The following is a 17,835-nucleotide window of genomic DNA, read 5'->3' as shown; positions in this document are numbered from 1 at the left end:
AAGCCTCTTCCACAACCACAGTTTGTAAGCTGTAGGCGCAATCTTAACTTGCTTTGTACTTCAGGCCATAGTTAAGATTGAGGGAGGGTGTTAGACTATATATACGTAGTCTTTGTATACACATTGTAACATTGTATTGTACCCCTTGGTACTTCTATATAATTAGATAGGCACACCTCATTTAGAGTGTTGAGCAGTTTCCCAATACACTGTTTTATTGTGAACCGTGCCTTTCATCCTTTCGTCTCATCCACAAGGATTTATGAATGAAAAGAAAATCATGGGTGCAGTCTGTTGCCGGCCTCCCACAAAGAGAAGATTAATCTTTACAAGTTGATTATTGCCATTGTCCAAGTCAGCAAAAACAATAGTAGTAATCAAATCGCTCGAAGATCGCAGTATCATACTGGTAGTACAGTACGTTCAAATTTCATTAATCTGACCAAACCAAACAAACTACCAGTAGTATCAATCGTCGAATCATCATAACCAAACCAACACATTTCATGTGAATCATACGCACCAACTCTACTGCGACCGTACGTGCGGAGGAGGATCTTCTTGGCGCCAATATTAACTATGGTTATGGTGTCCGGCGGCGGCGCGGACGTGTCGGAGTCGGAGGTGGTGACACTGCGGTTCGCCCGGCAGGTGGTGGCGGGGCGGTGGTTCATGGCGCTTGCGTGCCTGCTCATCCTGTCCGCGTCGGGGGCGACCTACGCCTTCGGCATCTACTCCACGGCGCTCAAGTCGTCGCTGGGCTACGACCAGCGCACGCTCAACACGCTCGCCTTCTTCAAGGACCTCGGCAGCAACGTCGGCGTTGTCGCCGGGCTCCTCAACGAGGTCGCGCCGCCCTCGGCCGTGCTCGCCGTCGGCGCGGCCATGAACCTCGCCGGCTACCTCATGGTCTACCTCGCCGTCGCCGGCCGGACCGCGCGCCCGCCGCTCTGGCTCATGTGCGCCTACGTCTGCGCTGGGGCCAACTCGCAGTCCTTCGCCGGCACCGGCGCGCTCATCACCTGCGTCAAGAGCTTTCCAGGGAGCGGCCGCGGGGTCGTGCTGGGCCTGCTCAAAGGTTACGTCGGCCTCAGCGGCGCCATCCTCACGCAGCTCTACCTCGCCATCTACGGCGGGGACGACTCCAAGTCCATCCTCCTGCTCATCGCCTGGCTCCCCGCAGCCGTATCCGTCGTCTTCCTCCCCGTCGTTCGCGTGAAGCCGCCGCCGCCGCCGCCTAGACGAAACGATGATGGCGCTTTCTTCTGCTTCCTCTACATCTCCGTCGCCCTCGCCTCCTACATACTCGTGATGATCGTCGTCCAGAAGCAGAGCAGCTTCTCGCACGCTGCCTACGCCGCGTCGGCCACCGCGCTGCTCATTCTCCTCATCCTTCCCCTGCTCTCGGTCGTCGTCCGGCAGGAGTACTACTACTGCTACTGGCTCAAGAAAAGAGAGCTCCAGCAAGAGCCTCCGCCGGAGCCCCCGACATCGACATCGACATGGGTGACCGCGGAGAAGCCAACCGCTGAAGTCGCGCAAGTGGCAGAGCATCCGCCGCCGACGTCTTCTTCTTGCCTCGGCTCTTGCTTGAAGCACATGCTCAACCCGCCGGCGCACGGGGAGGACTACTCCATCCCTCAGGCGCTAGTGAGCGTGGACATGCTGGTGCTGTTCCTGGCCACCATCTGCGGCGTGGGCGGGACTTTGACGGCGATCGACAACATAGGCCAGATCGGGCAGTCGCTGGGGTACCCGGCACAGAGCATCAACACCTTGGTCTCCCTCGTCAGCGTCTGGAACTATGCCGGACGGGTCACGGCCGGGTTCGCGTCCGAGGCCCTGCTGGCGCGGTACGGCGTCCCGCGGCCGCTCGCGCTCACGCTGGTGCTCCTCCTCTCCTGCGCCGGCCACCTACTCATCGCCCTCGCCGTGCCGCGGTCGCTCTACGCGGCCTCCATCATCGTCGGCTTCTGCTTCGGGGCGCAGTGGCCGCTCATCTACGCCATCATCTCCGAGGTGTTCGGGCTGAGGTACTACGCCACGCTCTACAACCTGGGCGCCGCGGCCAGCCCCGTGGGCGCCTACGTGCTCAACGTGTGCGTCGCCGGGCGGCTCTACGACGCGGAGGCGGCGAGGCAGCGCGGGGACGGCGAGAGCAGGACGTGCATGGGCGTGCGTTGCTTCAGGGAGTCGTTCCTCATCGTAACGGCCGTCACCGTGGGCGGCGCGCTCGTGTCGCTGGTGCTGGTGTGGAGGACGTGGAGCTTCTACAAGGGAGACATCTACGCCAAGTTCAGGGATGCCGTGGCCGTCCAGGACTCATCCGACGGTGGTTGCGCGGTTGAGCAGCGGCCGCAGGAGCCGAGTCAACACCGGTAAACACAGGAGCTGGTAGACTCACGGACGGTTTTACGTGGCTAGGTCTCAATTGGTTGAGACTTAAGCAAATCTAAGTCAAATGGTATGGCATGTAAAAAATTGAAAACAAAAGCTAAAATTAAAAAATTGCATGGATCTTCACATAAGATCCCACGAATATAACATCGGCTAAAGCTAGTTTAAGTTTTAGTCGACTGAGATTTAACAAATTCTCTTCCCTGCTGCCCGCCTGGCGCCCTCATGCCTCTGACCGCCCTGGCCTCGTCCACTCGCGGTAGCGTCATTGCCCCTGCCTAGGCGATCAGAAGGGAAGTGACTCGTCCGCAACTGCCTCATGGGGGAGGAAGGAGGCACCAATCGTTGCCGCCCCGTCGCGCCAGGGAGACAGGAGTGGTGCTCTATGTTTGATCTTCGTGTTTTTTGCTTTATGTTTGATGTCCGTGTTTAGGTGCATGTTTAATCTTTATGTTATGCTTATTTCAAATCATTTGAACTATTTGTTATGTCTACTTTGAATCAATCACAGTACTTCTTATGTTTCAATTTCGATTTGCATTTTGAATCTCATTTGACAAATTGTGGTTTTGAAATGATGCTCTATTATGTGTGTTGCTCTGCCCATGGTGGTGAGTGTCTTGGTAGACTTAAAACTGGCGCAGTCCAAGGAATATTTGCTGGAAGAGGACAAGGAATAGAAAAGGACATGAATTTTGATAGACGTTGGATAGTGATGCAAATTACTAAACAAAAGACAGTTCCAGAGAGGAGTTTAATTTGAGATAGTTTGGCTATGTAGGAAAGCATATACTTCAACAAATTTAATTTTACAAAATTAGCAGAATCTCGTAACTCTTATGTCATTTGATTTTGCTCGGAGATTCGTGTTGATTTTTCTATGTAAAAAAGTAAAATTTACGATGGTTAAATATCAAATCAAACTAATCAAAGCAAAGAAGAACACCAAAAATTCATGGTAGAACTTAAATTCACATTATGGTTTCCGAAGTCGTCGTCTCTAGTTTTACCTTTTACGTCTCGACTTCGCACCATGACTCGGGTGAAAATCCGGAAAATACCAAACATACTCAATCTACAGTAATCTCAAAGTTATTGAATAAACACTTGAGCTAGCCATAATAATTAGGTGAGAACTTGATGCTGGAATTTTGTCTATTTTGGGCCTAGCACAATAGCAGTTTCAGAAATTCCTAAATCCAAGAGGCCCACGCAGTCCATTCGTGCAAGGCAAGAGGTGGAACTAAAGTTTAGTCCCACATTGCTAGTTTAGAGGGAGTTGGACCTTTTTATAAGGGAGGCTCTTTCTCCATATGTATGAGGATGAGAACAAGAGGGACATTCACGCGCGCTCCTCCTCCGCCGCCCGCCTCGCCACACCGTGGGTTGCGGGAATGAGCCGAGCCGATATCTAAATTTTTGCCACGCACGACGGGTATATGAAAGGTCACACGGAAGCTGAAACGTTTTTGCTGTAGTGGAGATTGAATATGAACGGTGCACCTCTTCGCCTGCTGCCTGTTCATTTCGTCTCCCTCGTTCTCTTCAGCTCCCGGCGCAGCCTCTCGCCTCCTTCTGTTGCGCCTATAAAAGGGAGGTCGCTCCTCTCAGAAATACACACCAGAACCTCTTCTTCCTCTCGCCACAAGTTTCTGAGCACTGCGCTGCTGCTACGTTCTTCCCCATCCCGGCTTGCGGCATGCACCGCAGGTCGGGACAGTAGGCCTCCGGAACCGCACCTTTTGAGTCCTGTACGGGAGAAGGGTGATAAGGTTTTTGGGGAGCGCTCAGCGCGACTACTGACTTCTTCGTCACGGATGCCCCGGACTCTGAGGACTACTTCCCCGACGTCGACAACCTCCTCGACGACATGGCTGGCGAGGACACCGACCCCAAGACTGGTGCATCTGCTCCCGATCCGTACGTTCTCATACTCTTCCTGTTAGAGGTTCTGTCACAACTTCTTGATCTAGTGTCTGTTCTAGATATGTTCGGTTCTAGTTCATATATGCAGATGATGTTTACCTTCTCTTTGTCAAATAGCATGACTTGTTTTATCACTGCTATACTAGTTGTGCTTTGTCTAGTATTTCTGTTAATAAAATCATTCAGTAAATTGCTCATATTTCCAACAATCCAAAAACCTTATTAGAGGCAATTTAGCCCAAGTGGTTTTGCTGCTTCCATTAGACCTCCTATGTTTGAGGGTATCCACTATAACAGGTGGCGCGTGAGAGCAGTCTTATGGTTTCAAACCATGAGTTGCTATGACGCCACTCTTGGCAAACCTGAAGGGGAGCTTGATGCTCAACATACACAAGCTTTTCATAAAATGGATACTCTAAGGCTTCTCTCTTGAGTGTTCTTGGTGAGAACATCGTTGATGCTTATGCGTCAATTGATAATGGAAAAGATATGTGGGATGCACTCAAGGCCAAGTTTGGGGTCTCGGATGCTGGCACTGAGCTGTACATGATGGAGCAATTCTATGATTACAGGATGACTGAAGAGTGCTCCGTGGTTGAGCAAGCTCATGAGATACAGTCATTTGCTAGAGAACCTGAGCACTTCATTTGTATGCTACCGGACAAGTTTGTTGCCGGAGTTATCATCACTGCTTCCTCATTCATGGAGGAACTTTGCTACCTTACTGAAACATAAGAGACGGGAGTTTTTCGTCCCAGATCTCATTGGCACTCTCGATGTGGAAGAAAAGGCGAGAGCAAAGGACACACGTGCTCGAGGTATTAAGGGAGGATCTAGTGCCAATCTTGTACAGAAGAAGAACTTCCAGCCCCACAAGTTCAAGAACAAGGCAAGTTTGATGGTAAAGCAAAGTTTGATGGGAATAACAAGGTTGTGCAACACACGAACTTCAAGAAGAAGAATGACAAGAAGAAAGATGTTTGTCATGTGTGTGGGGATCCCGATCATTGGGCTCCTAGTTTCCCTAATCGCTATGACAAGCGTCATCCTGGGAAAGGCGGCAAGGCCGCTAATGTTGTCATTGGAGACACTGACATGAAGGATACTGGATATGGTATATTTCCCACTATTCTTTCAGTATGTCATTCTCCTGATTGGTTGATTGACACGAGTGCTAATGTGCATGTATGCGGTGATATTTCCATGTTTTCGTCTTATCAGACCACAGGGACTTCAACCGTGCTGATGGGCAACGGTTCAAGTGCTTCTGTTCGTGGTGTTGGCACGGTCAATCTGAAGTTTACTTTGGGGAAGATCGTGCGGCTGAAGAACGTGCATTATGTCCCCTCCGTCAAAAAAAATCTTGTTAGCGGATCTCTTCTGTGTAGAGATGGCTATAAGCTTGTCTTTGAGTCAAATAAATTTGTAATATCCAAGTATGGAAACTTTGTCGGTAAAGGCTATGAGTCAGGAGGCCTGTTTCGTTTATCCTTACCAGACGTTTGCAATAAAGTTGTTAATCATGTTTGCAACAATAGTGAATCAAATGTGTGGCATTCATGTCTTTGTCATGTTAACTTTGGTTGCATGTCGCGACTAGCGATGTTGAACTTAATCCCTAGTTTCACCACTGTCAAGGGATCTAAGTGTCAAGTTTGTGTGCAAGCTAAGCAACCTCATAAGTCTCACACGACTGCGGAAACGAGAAATCTTGCACCACTAGAGCTCATACATTCAGATTTATGTGAAATGAATGGTGTTTTGACAAAAGGTGGAAAGAAATATTTCATGACGTTAATTGATGACTCCACTAGATACTGTCGCATGTATCTTCTGAAATCTAAGGATGAGGCTTTGAACTTTTTCAAGATCTATAAAGCTGAAGTGGAAAACCAACTTGATCGGAAAATCAAGAGGCTTAGGTCCGACCATGGTGGAGAGTATTTTTCCAATGAATTTGATGCTTTTTGTGCGGAACATGGTATAATCCATGATAGGACGCCTCCCTATTCACCTCAGTCAAATGGGGTGGCCGAAAGAAAGAACCGTACTCTAACTGATTTGGTTAACGCCATGTTAGACACATCGGGTCTCTCCAAGGCATGATGGGGGGAGGCGATATTGACTTCATGTCATGTCCTAAACCGAGTTCCCACAAAGAATAAACAGATAAATCCATTCGAGGAATGGGAGAAGAAAAGATTAAAACTCTCTTATCTATGAACCTGGGGTTGTTTGGCGAAAGTCAATGTGCCAATTCCGAAGAAGCGCAAGCTTGGACCAAAGACCGTGGATTGTGTTTTCCTAAGATATGATTTTCATAGCATTGGTTATAGATTCTTGGTTGTAAAATGTGAGGTACCTGACATGCATGTCGGTACGATCATGGAGTCGAATGATGCAACTTTCTTTGAAGATATCTTTCCCATGAAGGATATGTCTACCTCATCTAATCAGGAGATGCCTAGTTCATCGAATCAGGAACCAGTTACAATTACCGAACCTGCCATTTCGAGGGAACACTTTGAAAGTCCTGTGGAGGAGAATAATGAAGTTCCTACTAGGAGCAAGAGATAGAGGACCGCAAAGTCCTTTGGTGATGATTTTCTTGTGTATCTCATAGATGACACTCCTAGTTCTATTTGAGAGGCCTATGCATCTGAAGATGTTGACTGCTGGAAGGAAGCGGTTCATAGCGAGATGGATTCCATCTTGGCGAATGAAACTTGGGAGATAACTCATCGTCCTTATGGGTGCAAACCTATAGGATGCAAATGGGTATTCAAGAAGAAGCTTAGGCCTGATGGTACTTGAGGGAGTCCTGGATTAGGGGGTGTCCGAGTAGCCGGACTATACCTTCAGCCGGACTCCTAGACTATGAAGATACAAGATTGAAGACTTCGTCCCGTGTCCGGATGGGACTTTCCTTGGCGTGGAAGGCAAGCTTGGCGATGCGGATATTCAGATCTCCTACCATTGTAACCGACTTTGTGTAACCCTAACCCTCTCCGGTGTCTATATAAACCGGAGGGTTTTAGTCCGTAGGACAACTCCAACATACAACAATCATACCATAGGCTAGCTTCTAGGGTTTAGCCTCCTTGATCTCGTGGTGGATCTACTCTTGTACTACCCATATCATCAATATTAATCAAGCAGGACGTAGGGTTTTACCTCCATCAAGAGGGCCCGAACTTGGGTAAAACATTGTGTCCCTTGTCTCCTGTTACCATCCTCCTAGACGCATAGTTCGGGACCCCCTACCCGAGATCCGCCGGTTTTGACACCGACATTGGTGCTTTCATTGAGAGTTCCTCTGTGTCGTCGCTTTTAGGCCCGATGGCTCCTTTGATCATCAACAACGATGCGGTCCAGGGTGAGACTTTTCTCCCCGGACAGATCTTCGTCTTCGGCGGCTTCGCACTGCGGGCCAATTCGCTTGGCCACCTGGAGCAAATCGAAAGCTACGCCCTGGCCATCAGGTCAGATTTGAAAGTTTAGACTACACGACTGATATCCGCGGGGACTTGATCTTCGACGGATTCGAGCCACAGCCAAGCGCGCCGCACTGTCTCGATGGGCATGATCTAGCTCTACCGCCGAACAGTGTCCTGGAGGCCGCACGCGCATTGGTTCCGACCCTTAATTCGGAGCCTACTGCGCTGATCGAGGATGAGTGGTTGGACGCCGCCTCGGGGGCTGTGATCTCAAAGGTGATCGAGCCGAACGCCAGCCCCGCACCCCGCGAGGCTCGTGACTCCGAGGGGCCGGATTCCTCTCCGGACTCCGAGCCCTCCGCGCGCTCGCCGATCGAATCCGATTGGGCGCCGATCATGGAGTTCACCGCCGTGGACATCTTTCAGCACTCGCCCTTTGGCGACATTTTGAAGTCACTAAAGTCTCTCTCTTTATCAGGAGAGCCCTGGCCGGACTACGGTCAGCAAGGTTGGGATATGGACGATGAAGAAATTCAAAGCCCACCCACCACCCATTTGGTAGCCACCGTCGATAATTTAAACGACGTGCTCAACTTCGACTCCGAAGACATCGACGGTATGGACGACGATGCATGAGACGCATCTGAACCAACGCCTATAGGGCATGGGACAGCCACCTCATCTCATGATGTGTACATGGTGGATACACCTAAAGAAAGCAACAACGAGGAACACGGGGAGGCAACGAGGGATCGATCTCTCGGAAAGCAATCAAAGCGGCGGCGTAAACGCTGCCCCAAGCCCCGCCTCGACACAGACCCTGCCATAGTGCAGGACGAGCCGTCAGATGACGAGCATGCCCTAGACCAATCGTCCGAACAGGGCAACCCGGACAAAGAAACCGAACAGCCCGTCCCCGGCAAAAACGGCATTCCGGACGACCTTACACCGGATAAGGCCACGGAGCAGAAGAACCTCCACAAAAGGCTCGTTGCAACCGCACGTAGCCTGAAAAAGCAGAAGCGGAAGATGCACTCAGAATCAGATGGAGCAAAGTAATCAATACCATAGACAAATACGGCGATCGGCGCACTAAAAGTTATCCGAAGCGAAATGGTTTAGAATTGAGGCACCAAAGACGTAATGCTAAATGGTTTAGAATTGAGGCACCAAAGACGTTTTTTGAAACATCGCGAAACATATGAGATGTTTCGAGGGCTGAAATTGGGATTTCAGGCTCGTGCCCACGTCAAGAGGTATAAGACCTCCGACGATTTTCTTAGCCTGCAAACTAAGGGAGAAAAGCTCAATTGTTGAACTTGTGCTCAGATTGTCTGAGTACAACAATCGCTTGAATCGAGTGGGAGTTGATCTTCCAGATGAGAAAGTGATGTTTCTCCGAAGTCATTACCACCAAGCTGCTAGAGCTTCGTGATGAACTATGATATATCAGGGACATATATGATGATCCTTGAGACATTCGCGATGTTCGACACCACAAAAGTAGAAATCAAGAAGGAGCATCAATTGTTGATGGTTGAAGAAACCACTAGTTTCAAGAAGGGCAAGGGCAAGAAGGGATACTTCATGAAACGGCAATTCAGCTGCTGCTCCAGTGAAGAAACCCAAGGTTGAACCCAAACCCGAGACTAAGTGCTTCTATAATAAGGGGAACAGCCACTGGAGCAGAATTACCCTAGATACTTGGTAGATGAGAAGGCTGGCAAGGTCGATAGAAGTATATTGGATATACATTATGTTAATGTGTACTTTACTAGTACTCCTAGTAGCACCAGGGTATTAAGATACCGGTTCGGTTGCTAAGTGTTAGTAACTTGAAATAAAAGCTACGGAATAAACGGAGACTAGCTGAAGGTGAGCTGATGATATGTGTTGGAAGTGTTTCCAATGTTGATATGATCAAGCATCGCACGCTCCCTCTACCATCGAGATTGGTGTTTGCGTTGAGCATAGACATGATTGGATTATGTCTATCGCAATACGGTTATTCATTTAAGGAGAATAACGGTTACTCTGTTTATTTGAACAATACCTTCAATGGTCTTCCACCTAAAATGAATGGTTTATTGAATCTCGATCGTAGTGATACACATGTTCATGCCAAAAAGATATTAATGATAGTACCACCTACTTGTGGCACTGACACGTAAGTCATATCGGTATAAAACGCATGAAGAAGCTCCATGTTGATGGATCTTTGGGCTCACTCGTTTTTGAAAAGTTTGAGACATGCGAACCATGTCTATTGGTGTATATGCATGAAGAAACTCCATGCAAATGGACCGTTTGGACTCACTTGATTTTGAATCACTTGAGACATGCAAATCATACCACATGGGCAAGATGACTGAAAGCCTCGTTTTCAGTAAAATGGAACTAGAAAGCAACTTGTTGGAAGTAATACATTTTGATGTGTGCAATCCAATGAGTGCTGAGGCATGTAGTGGATATCGTTATGTTCTTACTTCACAGATGATTTGAGTAGATGTTGAGTATATTTACTTGATGAATCACGAGTCTGAATTATTGAAAGGTTCAAGTAATTTCAGGGTGAAGTTGAAAGATCGTCGTGACAAGAGGATAAAATATCTATGATATGATCATAGAGATGAATATCTGAATTACGAGTTTGGCACAGAATTAAGACATTGTGGAAATTGTTTCACAACTAATACAGCCTGGAACACCATAGTGTGATGGTGTGTCCGAACATCATAACTGCACCCTATTGGATATGATGTATACCATGATGTCTCTTATCGAATTACCATGATAGTTTATGGGTTAGGCATTAAAGACAACCACATTCGCTTTAAATAGGGCACCACGTAATTCCGATGAGATGACAACGTATGAACTATGGTTTAGAGAAACCTAAGCTGTCATTTCTTAGAAGTTTGGGGCTGCGACGCTTATGTGAAAAAGTTTCAGGCTGATAAGCTCGAACCCAAAGCGGATAAATGCATCTTCATAGGACACCCAAAACAGTTGGGTATACCTCCTGTCTCAGATCCGAAAGCAATAAGGGATTGTTTCTAGAATCGGGTCCTTTCTCAAGGAAAAGTTTCTCTCGAAAGAATTGAGTGGGAGGATGGTGGAGACTTGATGAGGTTATTGAACCGTCTCTTCAAGTAGTGTGTGGCAGGGCACAGGAGTTGTTCCTGTGGCACCTACACCAAATGAAGTGGGAGCTTATGATAGTGATCATGAAACTTCAGATCAAGTCACTACCAAACCTCGTGGGATGACAAGGATGCATACTACTTCAGAGTGGTACGTAATCCTGTCTTGGAAGTCATGTTGCTAGACAACAATGAACCTACGAGCTATGGAGAAGCGATGGTGGGCCTGGATTCCAAAATGGCTCGAGGCCATATAATCCGAGAGAGGATCCATATATGAAAACAAAGTGTAGACTTTGGAAGAACTACTTTATGGTCGTAAGGCTGTTAGGTACATATGGATTTTAAAAGGAAGACGGACAATGATGGTAAATGTCACCATTAAGAAAGCTCGACTTGTCGTTAAGATGTTTTCCGACAAGTTCAAGGAGTTGACTACGATGAGACTTTCTCACTCGTAGCGATGCTAAGAGTCTGTTGGAATTATATTAGCGATTACTGCATTATTTATGAAATCTTGCAGATAGGATGTCAAAACATTGTTTCCTCGACGAAAGGTTGTATGTGATACAAACCGGAAGGTTTTGTCAATCCTGAAAGATGCTAATAAGTATGCAAAGCTCCAGCAATCCTTCTAGGGACTGGAGTAAGCATCTCGGAGTTGGAATGTATGCTTTGATGAGATGATCAAAGATTTTGGGTGTATACAAAGTTTATGAGAAACTTGTATTTCCAAAGAAGTGAGTGGGAGCACTATAGAATTTCTGATAAATATATGTTGTTGACATATTGTTGATCAGAAATGACGTAGAATTTCTGGAAAGCATATAGGGTTATTTGGAAAGTGTTTTTCAATGGAAAGCCTGGATTAAGCTACTTGAACATTAAGCATCAAGATCTATAAGGATAGATCAAAAACGCTTAATGGTACTTCCAAATGAGCACATACCTTGACATGATCTTGAAGGTGTTCAAGATGGATCAGCCAAAGAAGGAGTTCTTGCCTGAGTTGTAAGGTATGAAGTTAAGACTTAAAAGCTCGACCACGGCAGAATAGAGAGAAAGGACGAAGGTCGTCCCCTATGCTTAAGACATAGGCTCTACAGTATGCTATGCTGTGTACCGCACCTGAAATGTGCCATGCCATGAGTCAGTCAAGGGGTACAAGAGTGATCCAAGAATGGATCACAGGACAGCGGTCAAAGTTATCCTTAGTAACTAGTGGACTAAGGAATTTTCTTGATTATGGAGGTGATAAAGAGTTCGACGTAAAGAGTTACGTCGATACAAGCTTAACACCTATCCGGATAGCTCTGAGTAGAGATACCGGATACGTATAATGGAGCAACAATTTAGAATAGCTCCAAGTAGAACAGTTATTTGGAATAGCTCCAAATAGAACGTGGTACAATCCTTCCTTGGTGCCCCATTCCTATCTTCTTTTCCAGCCATCAAACTTGTTCAATTCGTTTTCTTGAGATCTGTGGAATAGTGATATCATACTTGAATCCACATTCCCAGTATTTGAGGAAGAAGTAGAATCTTAGTCCTTTTGAATTTCTAAGTTGGGAATTTGATATCGACTAAATCAAGAAACTCGATTTCACTATGATATGACCACTGAACCCTTTGATGCAACATTTCTTGTTTAGCTGCATCTAGGAGATGACATAGAGATTTGTAAAGCACACACGGATCTGAAAGGTTCAGACCCGTTGACTATAACCTCTCTCACAAGCAACATGATCAAACCCAGAACTCATTGAGTGTCAATCACATAGTGATGTGAACTAGATTATTGACTCTAGTAAACTCTTTGGGTGTTAGTCACATGGGGATGTGACCTTGAGTGTTAATCACATGGCGATGTGAACTAGATTATTGACTCTAGTGCAAGTGGGAGACTGTTGGAAATATGCCCTAGAGGCAATAATAAATTGATTATTATTATATTTCCTTGTTCATGATAACCGTTTATTATCCATGCTATAATTGTATTGATAGGAAACTCAGATACATGTGTGGATACATAGACAACACCATGTCCCTAGTAAGCCTCTAGTTGACTAGCTCATTGATCAATAGATGGTTACGGTTTCCTGACCATGGACATTGGATGTCATTGATAACGGGATCACATCACTAGGAGAATGATGTGATGGACAAGACACAATCCTAAGCCTAGCACAAAGATCGTGTAGTTCGTTCGCTAAAGCTTTTCTAATGTCAAGTATCATTTCCTTAGACCATGAGATTGTGCAACTCCCGGATACCGTAGGAGTGCTTTGGGTGTGCCAAATGTCACAACGTAACTGGGTGGCTATAAAGGTACACTACAGGTATCTCTGAAAGTGTCTGTTGGATCGAGACTGGGATTTGTCACTCTGTGTAAACGGAGAGGTATCTCTGGGCCCACTCGGTAGGACATCATCATAATGTGCACAATGTGATCAAGGAGTTGATCACAGGATGATGTGTTATAGAACGAGTAAAGAGACTTGCCGGTAACGAGATTGAACAAGGTATCGGGATACCGACGATCGAATCTCGGGCAAGTGTCGTACCGATAGACAAAGGGAATTGTATACGGGATTGATTAAGTCCTTGACATCGTGGTTCATCCGATGAGATCATCGTGGAACATGTGGGAGCCAACATGGGTATCCAGATCCCGCTGTTGGTTATTGACCGGAGAGTCATCTCGGTCATGTCTGCATGTCTCCCGAACCCGTAGGGTCTACACACTTAAGGTTCGGTGACGCTAGGGTTATAGAGATATTAGTATGTGGTAACCCGAAAGTTGTTCGGAGTCCCGGATGAGATCCCGGACGTCACGAGGAGTTCCGGAATGGTCCGGAGGTAAAGAATTATATATAGGAAGTGCTATTTCGGCCATCGGGACAAGTTTCGGGGTCACCGGTATTGTACCGGGACCACCGGAAGGGTCCCGGGGGTCCACCGGGTGGGGCCACCTGCCCCGGGGGGCCACGTGGGCTGTAGGGGGTGCGCCTTGGCCTATATGGGCCAAGGGCGCCAGCCCCTAGAGGCCCATGCGCCAATGGGACAAGAGGAGGGGAGAGTCCTAAAGGGGGAAGGCACCTCCGAGGTGCCTTGGGGAGGATGGACTCCTCCCCCCCTTGGCCGCACCCTTCCTTGGAGGAAGGGGCAAGGCTGCGCCCTCCCCCTCTCCCTTGGCCCTATATATAGTGGGGGAAAGGGAGGGCAATCATACCTAAGGCCTGGCGCCTCCCTCTCCCTCTCGTGACACATCTCCCTCCTCCCACAGCGCTTAGCGAAGCCCTGTTGGAATCCCGCTACTTCCACCACCACGCCGTTGTGCTGCTGGATCTCCATCAACCTCTCCTCCCCCCTTGCTGGATCAAGAAGGAGGAGACGTCTCTGCTCCGTACGTGTGTTGAACGTGGAGGTGCCGTCCGTTCGGTGCTAGGATCATCGGTGATTTGGATCACGACGAGTACGACTCCATCAACCCCGTTCTCTTGAACGCTTCCGCGGGCGATCTACAAGGGTATGTAGATCCACTCCTCCCTCGTTGCTAGATGACTCCATATATTGATCTTGGTGACACGTAGGAAAATTTTGAATTTATGCTACGTTCTCCAACATTCCAGCCGTAATCTCTCCGGCTTCACGAAGCTCCTCCCTCGCAGCTCTCATCGCAGAGCGAGCATCCTTGGCATCGGCAACGGCTTTCTTTAAGTCCGTCTGTTCTGCCCGATCTTCTCTCTCTAGAAGCTTGCAACGTCAGCAACGCTCTTTAGCTTCACGGCCATCTCGGCCATCTCTTTCTTGCTTTGGCAGTGAGCAGCCTGTTCGGCTCTCAGCTCTTCAAGGGCCTTCTCGGCAGCCGCATCACTTTTTTTGGCTTGTTCCTTAGCTCGGGCAAGTTCCGCCCGAAGACTCTCCACGGCGGCCGCACCATCTGCGTCAAGCACACACATCGTAAGATACTGGCATAAAGCTCCTCTTACCAGGTGCCGCCCGAGGAATTACATACCTTGAGCCTCATCAAGCCGCTTGTTGACGAGCGTGATGTCGGCATCTGCCACATCAAGTTGCCACTTTAGCTCGGCAAAATCATCAGTCCGGCTGGATTCCGGACAATTCGCCACCTACATACAAAGGCGACATTTTAGACCTGGGATTATGATCCTCTGCGCGCCGTCACTTATGACAACGCACAGAGTCTCAGGGGCTACTACCTACACAGGGCACATCTTATTTATGCGCAACTGTCAGAAAAAGTACATTATTTCACGTACCTCAAAGCCTGTCAGTAAACTTCTGACAGCCTCGTGCAATCCGCTCTCCGCGGATGAGATCCTTTCAATCACCATGCCCATCAACGCACGGTGCTCCTCTGAGATAGAAGCTCGCCCTAGCAGATTCTTCAGCTCCTCCGACCGAGCACCGGTCGGTGCCGGATTCGTCCTATGACCTCCTTCGAAGGCCGGACGTGGAGAACCTTGGGGGGCCATGTGGCTACCTGCCGCCCCTGCCGGATTCGGAGAAGCCCTCCGCGACGACACCTCAGGGTCGCCCGCCTCGCTAGGTGGTATGGCAGGGGGAGGCGTCCCGCTCTCCATCATCTCTGGAAGAAGGTCCCCCGAAGACGAGCTCTGCTGAGAAGGGCTGAGGTCCGAACTACAAGGTAAAATTTCGGTTAATCTTCACAGATATAAAGCAAGGATTTGTCTCTCAAAAATATAATCTTTCTCTACTTACGGCTCGCTGGAGGGCTGGTCCCCTTGAGGGCATAATTCGGCCGAGGTATCCCCCGGCGTAGGACCCTCTGACGAGGATTTTTCCCCCTGCTTTGAGGCTATGGTCTCCGGGTCTTCAGAGGCGGTCCTTTTCTTCCCCGGGGGAGAGGAATTTTCGGTTCCTTCCCTCCGAACAGCCTCCTTCGAGGAGTCCGTAGTTTCCTTGTCCCCTCCTTCGCTTTCCTTCAAAGGCTTCAACATCCTGACTAGGAAGGGATCCGACCTGGTCTCAGGGAGGGGAGCCGGACACCTTATCATCTTTGCTTTCGCTATCCACTCATGTTTAAAGGGACAACTCTTTTAGGGGCAAGTTTATGACAAATATACGGATAACGAGTCCGGGCACAAGGCTACTTACTTGAGTATCCGGGCGATTGCAGCTCAGACCTGCGTCCTCGGTTAAATCCGGACACATTGCTTGTGATCCGAAGAACAGTTTATACATCTCCGCGGGCGTTGCGCCCATAAAATGCTGGAGAGCTCGTGGTCCCTCCGGATTAAACTCCCACAAACGAAGGGAGCGATGTTTACCGGGCAGTGTTCGGCGGATCAGCATGACTTGCGTCACTTTGACCAAGCTGAGACCTCCTTCTAGGAGATCCCTAATGCGGCCCCGCAACAAAGACACGTCCTGGGGTGACCCCCAATCTAGGCCTTTATTGACCCACGACCCTAGCGGCTTTGGGGGACCCGAGCGAAACGCAGGTGGCGCCACCCACTTGGTGCCCCTGGGAGCGGTAACGTAGAACCACTCTCGTTTCCACAAGCCGAGCTCCTCTTGAAAAGGGCCCTCGAGCCATGGAGCATCGGCCTTCTTGCTTATAACAGCGCCTCCGCACTCTGCGTGCCATCCCTCGGTCATCTTTGGCTCTACCTTAAAGGTCCTGAGCCATAATCCAAAGTGAGGAGTGACACGGAGGAATGCTTCACACACGACGATGAATGAGGAAACTTGGAGGATGGACTCTGGAGCCAAGTCATGGAATTCCAGCCCATAATAAAACATCAGCCCCCTCACGAAGGGATCCATTGGGAAGCCTAACCCCCGAAGGAAGTGAGACACGAACACCACGCTCTCACCAGGCTGGGGACTGGGGATGGCCTGCCCTTGAGCAGGCAACCTGTGCGAAATTTTGCCGGTCAAGAACCTGGCTTCTCTCAACTTTAGCACGTCCTCCTCCGTGACGGAGGAGGGCATCCATCGGCCTCGAAGGTCGGAACCGGACATTGTCAAAGGTCCGAAGCGCCTGGAATCTGGAGCCTAGGGTGTTGGAACTCGAGGCTATGGGCGAACTCGTTTGAGATTGAAAAGGAGTAAGGCCTTGATCTCTTTATAAGAGGTTGAATACCAAGGGCCCTCCCCGTAACCGTTTGGGACTCGCCTTTAAGTGAGAAAACATACTAACGGGCACGATTGGGTTACCCACGTCCGTATTGATGAGAATCCCGTAAATAAAGGGGACACGATCTCTGCTTTGACAAGACGTGCCAAGGAAACCGCCTCGCAAAATACGCTGAGGTGGGGAAGTGAAAACGATTCGAATAAAGGCTTGGCCGTAGTGTGATGTCACGTTACGGAATACGTCAACAGATTAGATTTGTGTTAATATTATTCTCTCTATGGCAATACGTGGAAACTTATTTTGCAAAGCCGGACACTACCTTTAGTGTTTACAAACTTTTATGAAGAACTTGGAGGAGGAACCCGCCTTGCAATGCCGAAGACAATCTGCGCGCCGGACTCGTCGTCATTGAAGCCTGGTTCAGGGGCTACTGAGGGAGTCCTGGATTAGGGGGTGTCCAGACTATACCTTCAACCGGACTCCTGGACTATGAAGATACAAGATTGAAGACTTCGTCCCGTGTCCGGATGGGACTTTCCTTGGCGTGGAAGGAAAGCTTGGCGATGCGGATATTCAGATCTCCTACCATTGTAACCGACTTTGTGTAACCCTAACCCTCTCCGGTGTCTATATAAACCGGAGGGTTTTAGTCCATAGGACAACTCCAACATACAACAATCATACCATAGGCTAGCTTCTAGGGTTTAGCCTCCTTGATCTCGTGGTGGATCTACTCTTGTACTACCCATATCATCAATATTAATCAAGCAGGACGTAGGGTTTTACCTCCATCAAGAGGGCCCGA

The 17,835-nt window shown here is 48.6% G+C and overlaps 1 protein-coding gene across 1 annotated transcript; it reads left to right on the top strand.

Moving 5' to 3' along the window:
- Positions 1–579: 579 nt before the first annotated feature.
- LOC125527894 (protein NUCLEAR FUSION DEFECTIVE 4-like) lies at positions 580–2,382 on the top strand. The gene has a single exon (XM_087529829.1). It carries the CDS (start codon positions 580–582, stop codon positions 2,380–2,382), a length of 1,803 nt encoding a protein of 600 aa, XP_087385955.1.
- The last annotated feature ends 15,453 nt before the right edge of the window (positions 2,383–17,835 follow it).

Source organism: Triticum urartu, chromosome 6A, assembly GCF_056163025.1.
Source record: "Triticum urartu cultivar PI428250 chromosome 6A, HENAU_Tu73, whole genome shotgun sequence".
In the NCBI taxonomy this organism is placed as follows: domain Eukaryota; kingdom Viridiplantae; phylum Streptophyta; class Magnoliopsida; order Poales; family Poaceae; genus Triticum; species Triticum urartu.
This window is presented reverse-complemented; position numbering and strand designations above follow the sequence as displayed.